General features: G+C 42.1%; 1 protein-coding gene across 17 annotated transcripts in view; it reads right to left on the reverse strand.

Annotated features, from left to right (window-relative positions):
• LDB3 (LIM domain binding 3) overlaps positions 1-7,822 on the reverse strand; it is a 128,704-nt gene extending 120,882 nt beyond the window's left edge. For 3 of the 17 annotated variants that reach the window (XM_054831670.1, XM_054831669.1, XM_054831683.1), the window contains exons 1-2: positions 1,162-1,240; positions 939-1,061 (exon numbers count right to left, since the gene is read on the reverse strand). In XM_054831670.1, coding sequence (XP_054687645.1) covers positions 939-1,031 — 93 coding nt within the window. In that variant the 5' untranslated portion in view covers positions 1,032-1,061; positions 1,162-1,240. Of the gene's footprint in view, positions 1-938; positions 1,062-1,161; positions 1,254-1,807; positions 1,974-7,462 lie in introns of those variants that run through there. The other 14 variants (XM_054831677.1, XM_054831671.1, XM_054831679.1 and 11 more) reach the window with 11 other exon arrangements.
• Between the last annotated feature and the right edge of the window lie 6,594 nt (positions 7,823-14,416).

Below are 14,416 nucleotides of genomic sequence, written 5' to 3' on the forward strand. Positions count from 1 at the left end.
AAGATGTCTCTAAAAAGATCTGAACATTCTGCAACAGATTTGACACTGTCAAAAAAACCAAAGAAAAAAAAAATGAGGAGGAAGCTGTAAGAAGTAGTAGAAAGCAGAGTTCCCAAAACAGAAGTTACACAAAACTATCTAGTTGGATAAGAGAAAGGTAAGGGAAACGCTTACAAATTTCTTGATAACCATTCAATGTTAAAAACTTTTAAGAAACCGAGATAATTCAGGTAATAAGAGCACTCCACTGCAACACCTTAAAATATTGCTCTTAGGAGAAAAAAAAAAAAAAGAGACAATTAGGAAATAAATGAACTAATCTGTAATTGACAGATACACCAAGGTAATTAATTATTAAATCATATCCTGTTTGTCAGCTGCAAATGGAAGGCTTCTGCATAATTTAAGACCGTATTTTAAGTACTATTGAATCTTCTGCTTGACATGTTTAATTTTCATCCAATTATTGCTCCCACCCAAAAGAGGGGACATTTATCGTTATCTTCATCCAGTTTGAACACCTAGATTTCACATATTTACAAGCAGTTACATGTTTATTTTCTAGAAATATAATTTTATATTCCCATTCATAGTTGTTCTACTCCCTTCCCCCTAAATAAACAGCACCACTGAGGCCCCTATCAGCAGAAAAAGAGACAACACTAAAAAATAGAACTGGAATCTTTTTTAAAAGAAACAGTATCATCATTCTTAAAAATATACTAACCAGAACTGTCTTCCTGAGGCATCATCAATGCCAGGTTGTGCCTTGAATGGGCATAAAGTCAACATTATATTATCTTTATTCAGATCTAGCTGCAAAGACCTTCTACTTTGCTAGGCCAGGTCAGAGTGTAAATACGATTAGTTTACTGCTATTTCCCACCCTATACAAGCTCAATGAAGTTTGGTTGTTTTTTTCTTTTTTTCTCACTTACTCTGGAGATGGTCAAGGGCATGTTGAAGTCCTTGCCCCCTTGCAGTCGGAAACCCCATGGTCCAGGTCCATTCAGAGTCACGCTGTAAGCCATTTTGTACCTCTTTCACAAGGAAACAAGGCACTGCAGACAGAAGGATGGGGTAGACAAAGAAAGCGTGAAAAAGCAGAATGACAAAAGGGAAGAGTTTTATATACCGAAAGCAATTCTCTTTCTGCCTTGCCTGTTCAGTCGTGCTGGGATATCACCTAAGAATAGATGGGAGCTATAATGCAGATGCTGATATCCCAGCTGAGTAGGACCCATAAAAGGTTTGTAACCAGACACCTACTATGCAAAGACTTCATGACTCAGAGGTCTAATATAGCCCCCAGGGAAATGGACAGATCTTTCTAGGCTTCTCAAGCCCCTCTTCATGCCCAGTTACTTCACAGGCAAAACATTTTTTGTAATAAAACAAGCAAACAAAATCCCATGCTAAAATCTCAAACACCCAAATCTCTTTACTAACCTGTTAACAACTACATAGCCATTTGTAACTTCTGCTTCAGAACATATGTTTATTGCACCGTGATATATAATGTACTACAAACAAGTTCTTTTTACATAGATCTTTCCAAATGTAGCAGTAAAGGCACCAAAAAGAATATTTACCTTCTGCACTGGTTTGTTAAACTGAAAAAGTATATTCTAGATACATTTAGCATCACATAAAAACCCAGAACTTCATGTTTGGCTCTTGGTTCCATAGTCCTTGCTTTCTCAAGGGAAAATTAAAATGTGTTTTCTTTCAATGCAGATAAAGGTGTTATGGGTTATTTCTAATCAGCATTTAATTTCCATGGCAAAAGAATAGTTTCACTACATACCTGTCTCATTGTTTCAATACAAGTCTTCTGAAGGCAAGACACTTAAGCAGAAGGCTAAAAATACAGCCAGCCAACTGCTTCCTTAATGCATTCCTTGATTTTTCATAGTTTATATCCAAGTTGTTAGGTTTTCCATAAAACTTTATAACCCTTGTTCAGTAATGCTGGATAGCATTTCTGCCTTAGATTGGGAATAGCTAAAATACAGAGAACAAGAGGGAAGGGGAGAAGCTGTTGGCAGATATAAGCAAAAAGCTTCTGCTCTTAGGATAAAGCTATAAACATTAAATAACACTCACCCCTTTCAAGTCATTAATATGTGCAGGACCTCCAGAACCACTCTACTGTATCTCCACAGCAACCCTGCCTTTACCCTCCAGTTACAAAGAAATTCCCATTACATTAAGGTGTGTGTGGGGGGGGGGGAAAGCATCAGTTCTACTCCAATAATCAAAAAGACAACCAAAACCACATAATGCACTAGAGTGAGGTAGCTCAGTCTGAACATTGATAATAGGTCACTCTGCCCATACACCTACCTTAAAATGTGATAGAAAAACTGACGGTGAAACAGCAGAGAGCAAATACTACCAGGGCCTCAGTGTTTATCCGAGGAGATGGTCAATAATTTTTCAAAATCGTGAGGCAATATAAGTGTTTGTTTAGTATTCACAGTGGCAGAAAAGCCATTTGTACAAGGGAATAATTAAGCTCCACACAGACACTAGACTAAACCATGTAACCATATTTTTTATTCAGAGGTTCAAATTAAACCACAGCAATTCACATGGATTTGAGTAAAATCTGCACTAAGCCAGCAGAACTGGCCCAAACCAAAGCAAATAGCAAGACACAGCTTGAAAAGAAAACTGATTTCTGATGTCTCACAAATACCTCTAGGGCAAATCTACATTAACAGCATTTGTAACCTACCCTATATGAGTCCAGAACCAGTGATGTTTGGATGATGACTTCGAAGGGAGACAAAACTGACTTGTTGCACTTCATATGTCAGAGTTTTCAGGCCTGGCAGTTTATCCAGTAAGTCTCTTTCTAAACACTGGTACTGAATTTATTTGTTTAAAGGTCACATGCATACACACAAGATTGAAGGTGAATTCTCATTGCACTATTCCTTTCCTTTTCCTAGGAATTCACTGCTGTTTTTCAGTGCTCTTTCTTAGCTCCATTTCAAGGATTCAAAATGGAAAAAAGACAGAAGATAAACATAGTAAGTCATGGTTTCACTAGTAAAGACAGTATCATGGAAGAAGCTATGAATTCTGTGCACCTTACCTTCCTATATCTAAACCTTCAGTTATTTGGGTAAAAAAAAAAAAAAAAAAAAAAAAGCAGAGGGGGGGAAGCAAAACCCCAAACAGAATAAAACTGCACAGCAAGCTGAATAGAGTTAAGTATTAAGGAACAGAAATACTGTTTAATCAAACACTATGTGCTTCTGTCATATGTGTAACATGCCATTTGCTTATCAGTTTAGAACATCTCAAAGGGTCTGTGAGATCCTTCAGGCTGGGTGGTGTGCTAGGAAACTAAAGTGGTAATCTCATTAGAGGCACTGTCATTTGAATGAAATGTTAAACTGAGGTCACTTGTTCCTACTCCTTTGGCTTCTGTCTGTGTCAATATGAATGTTCAGCATAGCTTGGCACTTCTAAAAAGAAAGCGCAGGGGATATGCTAGTGTCCTGGCCAACATTCCCCTTCAACACAACAGGACCATGGCTTTTTCATGTGCCTCCAGGTGTATTTTGGAGTAAAAATATTCCAACGGTTTTCTTTCTCTGGGCCTAAGTCCTTTCCCTCCTCCATTTGTTTCCCTTTTGCCTGCGTGGAGAAAGCTCTGTGTCTAATAATGAAGTACAAATGGTAAAGCAGCTCACGCTGTAGTAACAGCTTCATTTGCTGGGGACACTTGGCACAGGTCTCACTCGTCTTCTACAGACTTTTAATACAAGCAGCCTTTAAATAAGAAAACTGGTGATCCATGCAGATGACTATTTCAGCCCTGCCTGTTTTCAAAGTTGAGAGACATGGGTGTTCTCACTGTGTCAAACATACGGAGTAAACCCAGGAGTTGGACTGGTGCAGCAGGTACAGTGCCATCATGCCTACCAGCACACATCTCAGCAAAACCTTCTGGGAAACCTGAGGATGAAATAAACTGTGTGTACATAATAGACAATGCCCTTGTTTTCAGAAGCTTGTGGTGTTTAGATTAGGTTCTAGTTGTTTTACATAACTGCCTGTTACTGTTCCAAAAATATTTTTTTGTTTGCTCAAATAACAGTATTTTGTTTCTCTTGGTGTGCCTTCTTCCCTACATTCTCCAGCAACATCAAAATCTGACTTGCTTATAGTTCCCTCCCTTCAGACAGAAGCTATGCTGAGTCAGATGAGGTCACTGGTGTAAGGAGTGACATTTAAAGAAAAAAAACATATTCCAGGATCAGGGTGACATTTTCTCTGCAGATACCAAACCAGAGAATTGTCCAGAGCTCACTGGGTCCCCCCAGAGCTGTCCCCAGCTGACTGATGGGAACAGCTGTAAGGAAGCTGGATGGGTACCAGGCTCCGTGGGCTCTACAGCAGAGGAGAGTGCTACCACCTCCAGCAAATACCTCAGAGCCTGAGCAGAGCCATCTTTCCACAGCTACGTCAGAGACGTTACACTAGCGGAAACAATTTACATATGCTAGGAGACCATGTTGTATTACAGTGAACTGACTTTAGGAAAACTACAACTGCATGTTTGGGAGTCCATAGCCATTAAGTGAATGAAATAAAAACCACTAGTGTCAATGCTAAATTAAGGTGGAAGGAAACAAGTAATGGAAATTCCAATTGTTCAAGTTGCTACTACTTCATTAAGCTGGCCACATTACTCATCGGTTATATTTTAGCTGCAGTGGTAGATGTACTCATAGAAGAGCCCTGAATTACTGTTACTGCAGCAACCAGGTTGTATTGTTTGTATCATTAAGCATTTCAGAAGTAGATTGCTTGAGAGCTTGACTTCTGATCTCCAATAGACTACGCATGTTTGGCATATAAAAAGATGCATGCAAGGTCGTGGTTTCAACAACCTTTTATGGTTTTCTTTAGGCAAGTGAAAGACTTGCCCTGCAAAGGAATTAACTATCATTTCTTCTTTGATAAAAAGATCTTCAACAAGGTGGACAGACATTCCTTTAAAAAGTAATCAGACAAAAATATTGGCTGCCTTTGTTTCAGTCTCCTTCACCCGAGGGAGTGGCAGTATGAGAAGGCAGCATTCAGCTTTATGACAAACATGTCCTTTTTGTCCCATGGATTCCTACATGTCCCCAGTAGATTATCTACACTCTTTCAGAAGAGTAGAAAGGTGAGGAGAATAGATTGGGAGTGTGTGAAGAAACTAGTCACCTAGATGCATGCATGAATAAAAAATAAGCTTTGAACCACATGTCTGATATATGCAATCCTAAAGTTTTCCAAAATTTTGAATGAACCCAAAGCTAATTATATTCCATGTGGAATAATGAGGAAACAACTGCTGTGTCTGGGGACTGATCTTCATTGCAATACACAGGACAAAATAGCACATATTTACCATATATTGGCTTATTAGTGCTAAAGAATTTGAAACTGACACATTAGAGATGTAAAAGCTTTTTAGCTCTGAATTCCTACCTTGCCAATGTCCAATTGAATATAAAAGTGCTTAGCAAGAGCAAAGATTTTTCCCACAAGTTCAGCACAATTTCAGTATTGCTTCCAAAGCAAGACTACTCTACAATGCAAAAGAGCTCATTGCCATCTCCTTTCCTTCACTGCTGAGCTAATTCTACTTTTACTTCCATGTACAACTTTGTTTCATCCATTTAATCAGAATCCTTGAATTCTTGTGGAACTTTGAGTTCCTCTTAGATGTCCCTTTACCAAGCTGTCTTTTGATCTTTCTTAAGAAGCTAAATTTTCAATCACACTTGGCTTCACTAAATTCTGCTTTGTCAATACCTTTCTAGTAATGTGGTTTGTGGGTCCCAGAATATAGTATTCCTTGGGAGATATGCTAGAGCAATATAATGATGGAATATTATCTCCCTTCTCTGTAATACAATGCCTTCAGAAACACAGCTCAAACTGTTTTCTGTTCAGCTGTTTGCTGCTGCCAGTATCACCTTATCAATTAATCAAATTTGCTGTTTACCCTTGCCTCTAGTTCCTTCACCATGGCTACTTTCACCATTACAGAAAAATGACATTTCACACTTTTTTTACTGCCATGATCTCTTTTCACTACCATAAAAGATTGAGTATACATCATAGCATAGTCAGGCTTGATCTTTAAAAGATTTTAAGATTTTTGGCAACTATGGTAAACTGGAAACCATACCTGTGGAGAGACAGGCTACTGAGGGATGGGAAGAGGCAAAGATACCTGTCCAGATTGTTTACAAAGACTTTTTTTGCCCCTGTATTACAAAAAGACTTAAGTATATGTTACGAAGCTCTCACCAGCATTTCAGTCATTGTTTTTAAAGGCATCCACTACAGCACGTAATACCTAACACTTCTACAGCACCTACCTTGCCAAGATATCAAATTTCTTTTTTTTTTTTTTTTTAAGGTAAAGAACACCTAAACACCTGTTATTGTTACCATCTCCTTTTTACACATGTAGCCATAGTGCTTAGGTTACCAGCTTTAGGTCACAAAATGAGTCAACAGCAGCAACTGGATTAAAATGCAGAGCTCAGTTTCTAATCCAGGTACTTGAACCAGAAAGAGAAGGCTACAAAATGCGTTGCTGTTCTGTTTTTATCGTTTTTCCCCAACTCAGAGCTGAAACCAGGACAGTTTTTAGCCACCTTGTGACTACTGTAATTTGTGCCTTGTTGCAGGGGATCTTAATTGACTGTTTTGGCTTACTGGAAAAAACATTGAAAGAAAAAACCCAAGCACACACACAAAAATGGCTAAAGAGGCTATGTGCAGATTATTGTCAGCTCAACATAGACCAGGGACTGAACTATGACATTGATGTCACAGGACCTCTACGGTGTTGGCTTGCCTCCAGAGCCTGAGGTTTGGCACAGTGCAATGAACATGCAACAAGGCTTAGAGAAGGGATCCTGTGCCATCAATGTAGTTTCTCCATTGCACAGATTCCTCAAGGGTGATTGATTACACCACACTGATGGAGTGGTGAGCCCCTGCGCGTATGCCAATGTGCACAAGGATGCAAGATTTAATATTAAATTGAGCAGGCTCCCAAAAACTAGATTTCAGCCATATGACTCACTCATTTCTGCCTTCCCAGTAAAGGCTTTACTGGGTAACATTTTCCACTAGAGAAACTCTTTAAACCTGCAAGGAAACTTTCAAAGACAGCAAGGGGCTCCCACCCTACAGTCCTCGTTTGCGAGCCGCCTTTGGCCAGCACAGCGCCTGTTTTCCTGCCTGTTAGGCTTTCTGTCCACCTCTTAACCGGAGAGCACTTGCAGCCTGCTCTGTCTACACAGACGCGGACCGCTGGAGGCTGCGGGATGCGGGAGGCCCCCGCCACCCCCGGCCCCGCTCTGCGTGACAGAGCTCGTTCCCCTCGCTCTGGCGCCGGCGCCGCTCCTTCCCTCAGCGCCGCGGCGCGACCCACCTTGCCCACTTGCAGTATCTCGAGTAGCACAACCGGTAACTCTAGGCCGACCGTGAGCCCACCGCTACCTCCGGCCACGCACTGCTTTACCGTGTCGCGCCGCAGCCGCAGCGGGTGGGTGGGTGTCGGCAGGCGTGGGACGGCCGCTCCGCCACGGCCAAGCCCCCGAGCGGACCGGCGGGCGGACGTCCCCGCCCCCGCAGGAGCCGCAGCTGCCCTCAACAGGCGGCGCTTGCGGTCACACGCACCCACGGACAACACACACCCCCACACACACCCGGGCCGCCGCAGCCAGAGGGCGGCCCCGGGGAGGGGGGAAGTGAGGGGAGCAGGATAGGCGACAGCGACACCAAGACGAGGAAAGCACCACTGCCGCCAAGGTGGAGCTTTTAAAGCGCCCGCGGCCCTTCCGGGCGCCTCCGCCGCGCGTGGGCTTGGCGTGCCCGGGGCTCAGGTGCCCACCGGGCGCGGCCAGCGCCGCGCTGAGGGGAGGGGAGGGGAGGAGAGGCGAGGCCGCCCGTCAGCGGGGCGACGGCTTCCCCGGGGCCGCCGCGAGGGGGCGCTGCGCGGGCGAGGAGGAGCGCGAGGGGATTTGCCGCCGCGGGCGGTTGTGGAGTGACCGTTAACCGAGAAACCGTTATCTGCGGTGCCCGAACACTTTTAAAAAATCCGTTTTTGAACGGAGATCACCTCTTGGCCTTGGTGGCAGAGCAGGAAGGGGACACAAAGCTGTGGGGAGCAGTTCGGCTGAGCGCCGGGGGAGCAGGTATCGGGGGGGCGCCGGGCGTTACGCGTCTGGGTGCCCTCAGGGCCGCGGCGAGGGAAGAAATGGCGGCTGCGGGGGCGGGACGGGGGGGGCGCCCTTCTGAGGGACCCGGAACGTTCTGGAAGGCGGTGCGGGAGACGGGTGCTGCCCCGGCTTCCCGGCACTCCCCGCAAGGGGCACTTGCCTCCTCGTCTGACAGCGATCCAGTGGGGCGGGCGGGAAACCGGTGACCTGCCCAAGCTGAGCAAAAGCTCTTAAGCATGTGCTCTTTTGGAGCCTGCAGCCTTCATCCCCCCCCCCTTTACTTACCGCCGGAACACGTGGGAAATCGGTGATTTTCCCTTACGAAAAGTGGAAGCGAAGTTCTTTTTTCCCCACTGGTTCACTGGTGTTGAGAGGTAATGGTTGTTTTAATTGAGTGGAAAAGTTAAAGTGACAGTCCAAGAGGAGAAAAAGGGGTTGGAAGACAATTTTCAAAAAATACAGAATGAACAACGTAATTACCCACCTGAATTGAAGGGAGTTTTTTTCCCTTTTAATATTTAGCCTTGTGGTAACTTCATCTGACTGCTGAGTTTTGTCAAGATCCAACCTACCCACTACACACATCCCTCTATTCAGCAGTGCTATGTGAATTTTTTTATAGTCTGCTCCCAAAAGTATCTTCCGGAAAGGCAGCTGTTTTCTCAGTGTAATGACTGAGATACTGCTTTACGAGTTTTAAAAAAGAAAAAAAGTTGAAACACTCGAACGCATGCAGTGCCCCACCTGAGTCGCCTGGGATTTGCACAGGAGCGAAAATACCCTGAGCTGGGGAAGCTCCCGGCCGAGGCGGGAGTCGCGCTGAGCTCGGCTCCACAGGGCGCAGGGAGAGGGCTGTGGAGACTGAGGGCGGTTTGCTGGGACCGGGCTTGCGGCTCCCCGGCGGGCGGCTCCCCGGCGGGCGGTGCGGCGGCCCCGTCAGCACCAGGGACAGGCGCCTCGCCCCGGAGCGCGCCACCGCGGGCGGGGGCTGCGGGAGCCGCGGCGTCTCGGGTAGCAGCGGTTAACAAAACCTTTGGAATGACAAGGTCCGAAAGGGTCTCGGGTCGTGGGCGGGAATAAACCCAGCAATGACATCGCTGAAATACAAACCAACCATTTTTAATACGTTTTCAGCGCAGCTCTGGCCTATTTAAAATAATTGCAGTTGGGGTTTACTATTTCTTGTCTTAGGGAACCTAAAGTCTCTTTATTTCACATGTGCACCGTACCTAAGTACTGACTGGGATGCACATTAAGTGGGGTATTTTGGTCCAATACACAGGATGCACAGACCAGGCCAGGAAATCATGATCTCAATTATTTCTGTATTTATATTTGGCCAAAGTTCATATAGATTGTGACTTGGTAGTAGTGGCAAAAATATTCCACTGACAAGTCGGCATACATCCGCAAAGGAAACATTTTGCATCTTGTCAAATGCCTGAATACGTTGCTTTACATGGACCATTGAAGTTATCAATAATTACTAAAGACAATGCAGCTTATATGAAAGGTTTGTCAGATCTAAGGCAACACGCAAATAGAACAGATCAGTTTTACCATGGATTATAAAACCAAAGTCCTTGCAACTTTTTTTTTTTCCCCCAAAAATATGACAATAAAGAAAGTAATGGGATGGCTGCTGTGGAAGGAAGAAAAGCATACCGTAGTGTTGTGCACAGTCAGTTTTATAGATTGCTTAATTTTCAACAGTGTATTAGATATCACTTTTTCTAAAATTCATTCATAGCTAATATTATATATCTCATTAGAGAAAAAATGTTGATACTGACAGCAGTATATTTAATAAAGAAGGCAATTAGAAAATTGATTTTTAAATGGCTGTTTGTGGCTGCTGGTGCCTTGAGCCATGGAAATACCAAAGTATTTTTTTAGAATTGCTTCTTATTGCACAGTTATCAGAACTATGAACCATTGACTGTTTGATTAGTCTTGAGGCAGCAGTGAAATTATGTGGTAGAATGCTCAAATCAACTTATTTAAACTTTGTGTATCTTTATTTACAAATGGTGATCTAATCAACTCTGATGAGGATAGGTACTTCTATATCTACCAATTAATGAAAATAATGGATATTTGCAGGGGGTAACTGCAGTGAGGTGCTTTTCAAGTAAGTGATTATTTGATCCTGAAGTTGGTATAACAAAAGACCTAAATATCTTTTCCTTTTCTGCCAGAAGGCTTCAGAGCTTCAAGAGATGTTTTGTTTTTCAGCTTTGAATAATGCTTTTACCATGCTGTAAGCCTCCCTTTTGTAAAAGTTCATACCCTGTTTGCATCAAAGCTATCTGATTCTCTTTAGGAAGATTAGGTGGGAATAAATGAGGGCAGAATCTGATTTGACTTTCTGTGGCACATGGCTAGGCACTTCTGTATGCTCTGCACTGGTTTCATCATATGGTGTATGCATGTGCATTTAAAACGCTCCTCAGACCCTCAGTAGTGTGTTTAAGGAATCGGAATTTTGATTGTCAGAGGCTTTTTGCAGTGGGATCTGTGTGAACAAATATCAGGATGAAAATACATATTTTATTATCCTTGAAGTTAGCTGTAGCTCTTTGTCATCCTTTGAATTCCTCATCGACTTGCTTTTTAAATAACATTTCAATAATACATTGCTGGCCTACCAATGGCCTTGGAATAGTTCTGTGAAACACCTTCAGGATCACCACTTTGCACAGAAAGCTGAAGACTGCTCTGGCCAGGCCATCCTGTGTGAACAATCCTATTTGCTTTCTGGAAAGTAGCTTACTGGTAGATTTAGTTGTCCATTTTTCTCTGTGACTCACTCAGTGTGATTTGCTTTTGACCCATGAGTTTTGTTCCAACCTGGGCAGTTTCATTTCTTGGGAAATTTGGATAGTTTTGCCAAGGGCTAATTCTGGGTTTTCCACAAGTCTTTATCCAAGTCTTTTCTCCTTTCTAATCACAATCTGATCTCCCCAACTGTTGCATTAGCTGTTCATCCTCAGATGAGTCACAGAACAATTGTTTTCCTCATAAATAAGCCCCTCATCTTTCATAAACTTCTGCAATATGATTTCATTAGGATTATGAGGCATTGTGGTAAACTGCACAGTTTAGTTGCAGTAACTGTAAACTGAAGATACAACTACTGTCACGGATGGAAACAAAAGAATGATGCTGCCCAGCAAGGCTGGCCTCCTCAGCTACTAAAGGGTTCCTCACCAATGATGATGTTAGGAAAATTAGCATGTAAAGGAGATACACTGCAGCACACAATATGGACATGGCTTCTCCCAGGATAATGCTTTTGACACCTGATCTCATTCCCTGCCCAGCTGAAGGGGTTACAGTTCTGCGTTCAGAAATTAGTGATGAGCGTGGCTTTCTGGGAGCCTCTACTTGATTACAACCAATAACAAGTATTACCTTTGGTTTTGATGTGCTGTGTAGATGTTATTTCTCTATGGTGACTTTGATGTGACTCTTCAGACAGTAGTCCTAACTTTTAGAGGAGTGTAGATCTGGGGTGCATTTGCACTGTCATTTACCCAAACTGTAATAGCTCCAGTAAATAAGATCTTTCCATTTCTGGTTGCTTATTGCTTAGCAGTTCTGGTTTTCACCATCCTTTGCACATGCTGTGTAAGGGGGCAGGACATTCAGCGATCTGTTCCTTCTGTCATTAGCAAATGAATAAGCAATTTGCAAAACAACTCACAATTTTCACTTCCCTTCTGATAAAAGATTGGAAGGAATTTCTTTAAAATTAGGACTATAGATAAGTCCAATTAACAGTCTGATTCACGTGGGTTTGTAGCTTAATTTCTGACATTGGCAAAAAAAGCTACCAAAGGAATCTAATATTTTGGATCTTCAAAATTATTTTATTTTACAGAAATTTTACAGAAAATCTTAGGAAAATGTAGCAAGCACAGCTCAGATGAGAATCATATTTTTAGAGTGACTCTACTTTAGTATTTTACCCTTGTAAGATAGAGATTCATCATTCCCATTTGCAGTCTTATCTTACCAGTTTCGCAAAGTTCCTAGTGTTGCCCACATACAAGAGCAAACAAACAAGCAAACAAAACAAGCAAAATGTCAGGCTGTTACTTGGGGTTCAATAAAACATTGTGAATTGCAATTCAAAGTTTTGCTCAAACTTAAAAAAAAGAAGGCCGTCCCTATGGTAACCTTCTTGGACTGTTCCTGTCATTTCCCTGAGCTACATTATTAGCATAACATTCCTAGTACAGGGTAAAAACAGAGTTATGGCAGTAGGTAATTCAAGATGGACTGTCAGCAGGATGAACCCCAGCAACGCAGCTTGACTCATAACCCAGGCTGCTTTCATACTTGGGGCCAATCCAGCCTCAAAATGTCAGTGTTGACTACACAATATCCACAAATCTTGCGCTCTGATTTTAGACAGAAGAAAAACTGGAATTCTCCTTAAGTTTAAACTTGATCTATTTTCAGTTAGTTTGTCTAAATAAACATCCTCTTAATTCTAGCTCACTGTTCAACTATAAGTATTCAGTTGTAAATGCATGCAATTTGTATGAAGGGAAATGTATTGTGAATCTCTTCCCACCTGTTTCGCTCGAGATATCTCTGCATCTCTCAGTTGAAGGCTGATTAATCCATCATTGTATCTTTCTTAAAACAGGCACTGCTAATCCTCTGAGTATGGAAAAAGGTTACAGTTTGCAACCTTTATGCAAAATCTTCCTAATTTTGCCTTGCAGCACTCCAAGAGTAAACGATATGCCCGTTTACAGATAAACTTGGGCATTGCAGTAAATATAATTGTCAGGGTCACAGAGGGAGTTTATGCCATACTCTAACTCAGAACTGATTATCTTTGATACCACAAAATCGTGTCAGATGAGCATCAGTCTTGTTCAGTTTGATTAGTTGGTGCCTTGATCTGATGATTTGTTCAGTTGAGCCTACTGATCTATTGAAACAATTTCAATTATGACATTTGAAGACTAGGATACACTTAGCTGAGAAAACTGTGAGACAGTTGGCTCTTCCAAATGAGGGCTTAACTCAAGCACCACTTTTCCTTGAGTACCAAAAAATTGTGTGAGCATTAAAATATGCATTCCCAGGGACTTCTAAAAGAGGTATTTAGAAAGGAATATATGACCTTTAGATGATCCAAATGAAGAAAGACTGCCCAGCTCACCTACTTTAACAAACCAGAATTAACAAGTATTTTGCTCTGCTGCTGATAGTTCACTGCATCAAAGCATTAAAGGAGGAGCAAAATGACCTATACTTTTCTGAAAATTTTTCATTTAACTGTAAATAGAACATGTGAACTAACTCTGTGTTTTTTCTCACAGTGGCCTATAAGTAATGCTTTGGCCACTTTGTAGTTGCAGGTAAAGGTAATGATTTTAAAATAAACTTGGCAGCCACTGGAGAATGACTGCTGGTATATGTTTTTCAAAGGGAAGCATCTCAGTGCCTCACCCTTCAACATCCCACAGAACTTTTCCTGGCCCTTCAAACATAAAGTAAATTTGTTTAACATCACCACCTCAACAGATAACCTGGAGTGAGCTATGAAATATGTCTGCTAAAAGGGAAATAGAACAAACTAGAGTGAAACCTAAGCACAACAGTTTTAATTTAATACATTTATGCTAGCAGTCTGTCTTGCCAGTTACATAAATCTACACAAGAGAATATATGCAAAAGCAAACACTTGCTACTCAACGTCAGTTAGGAGACTATAGCCAAGTGCTGCAACAAAATACAGTGACAGAACTACTTCAGATGAGGACTTGGCTATTTAATAATGATTGAACCAAAGTCATCTCAGTTTTCATTCACACTTTCTTCCATTCCTTTCTTAGTGTTTTTAGTTGTGTTGGGAATAAGGGAAGAACTGAACTCAAAGCAAGAAGGGCCATGTGAGGGAGTGTGCTAGCTGACTTAGCTTGATTCTCGCAAGTGGTAATTTTTTTTCTATTTGAAAGGTGTGTAGGAAGATTGTTTCTCAGTTGAGAGGAAGAAAGGTCAGGAATGTCTTGATGGTCAGACGCAAAACGTACAACTCATGTAAGACAGGAGCTGACAAATTTGCTATGTCATTTGCACTTGCACAATGTTTTCATGCAGTAAGCAGAATGAAGGACTAGTAGAGAAAAGCACACCAAGTA

This window comes from Grus americana, chromosome 7 (assembly GCF_028858705.1).
Source record: "Grus americana isolate bGruAme1 chromosome 7, bGruAme1.mat, whole genome shotgun sequence".
NCBI lineage: Eukaryota > Metazoa > Chordata > Aves > Gruiformes > Gruidae > Grus > Grus americana.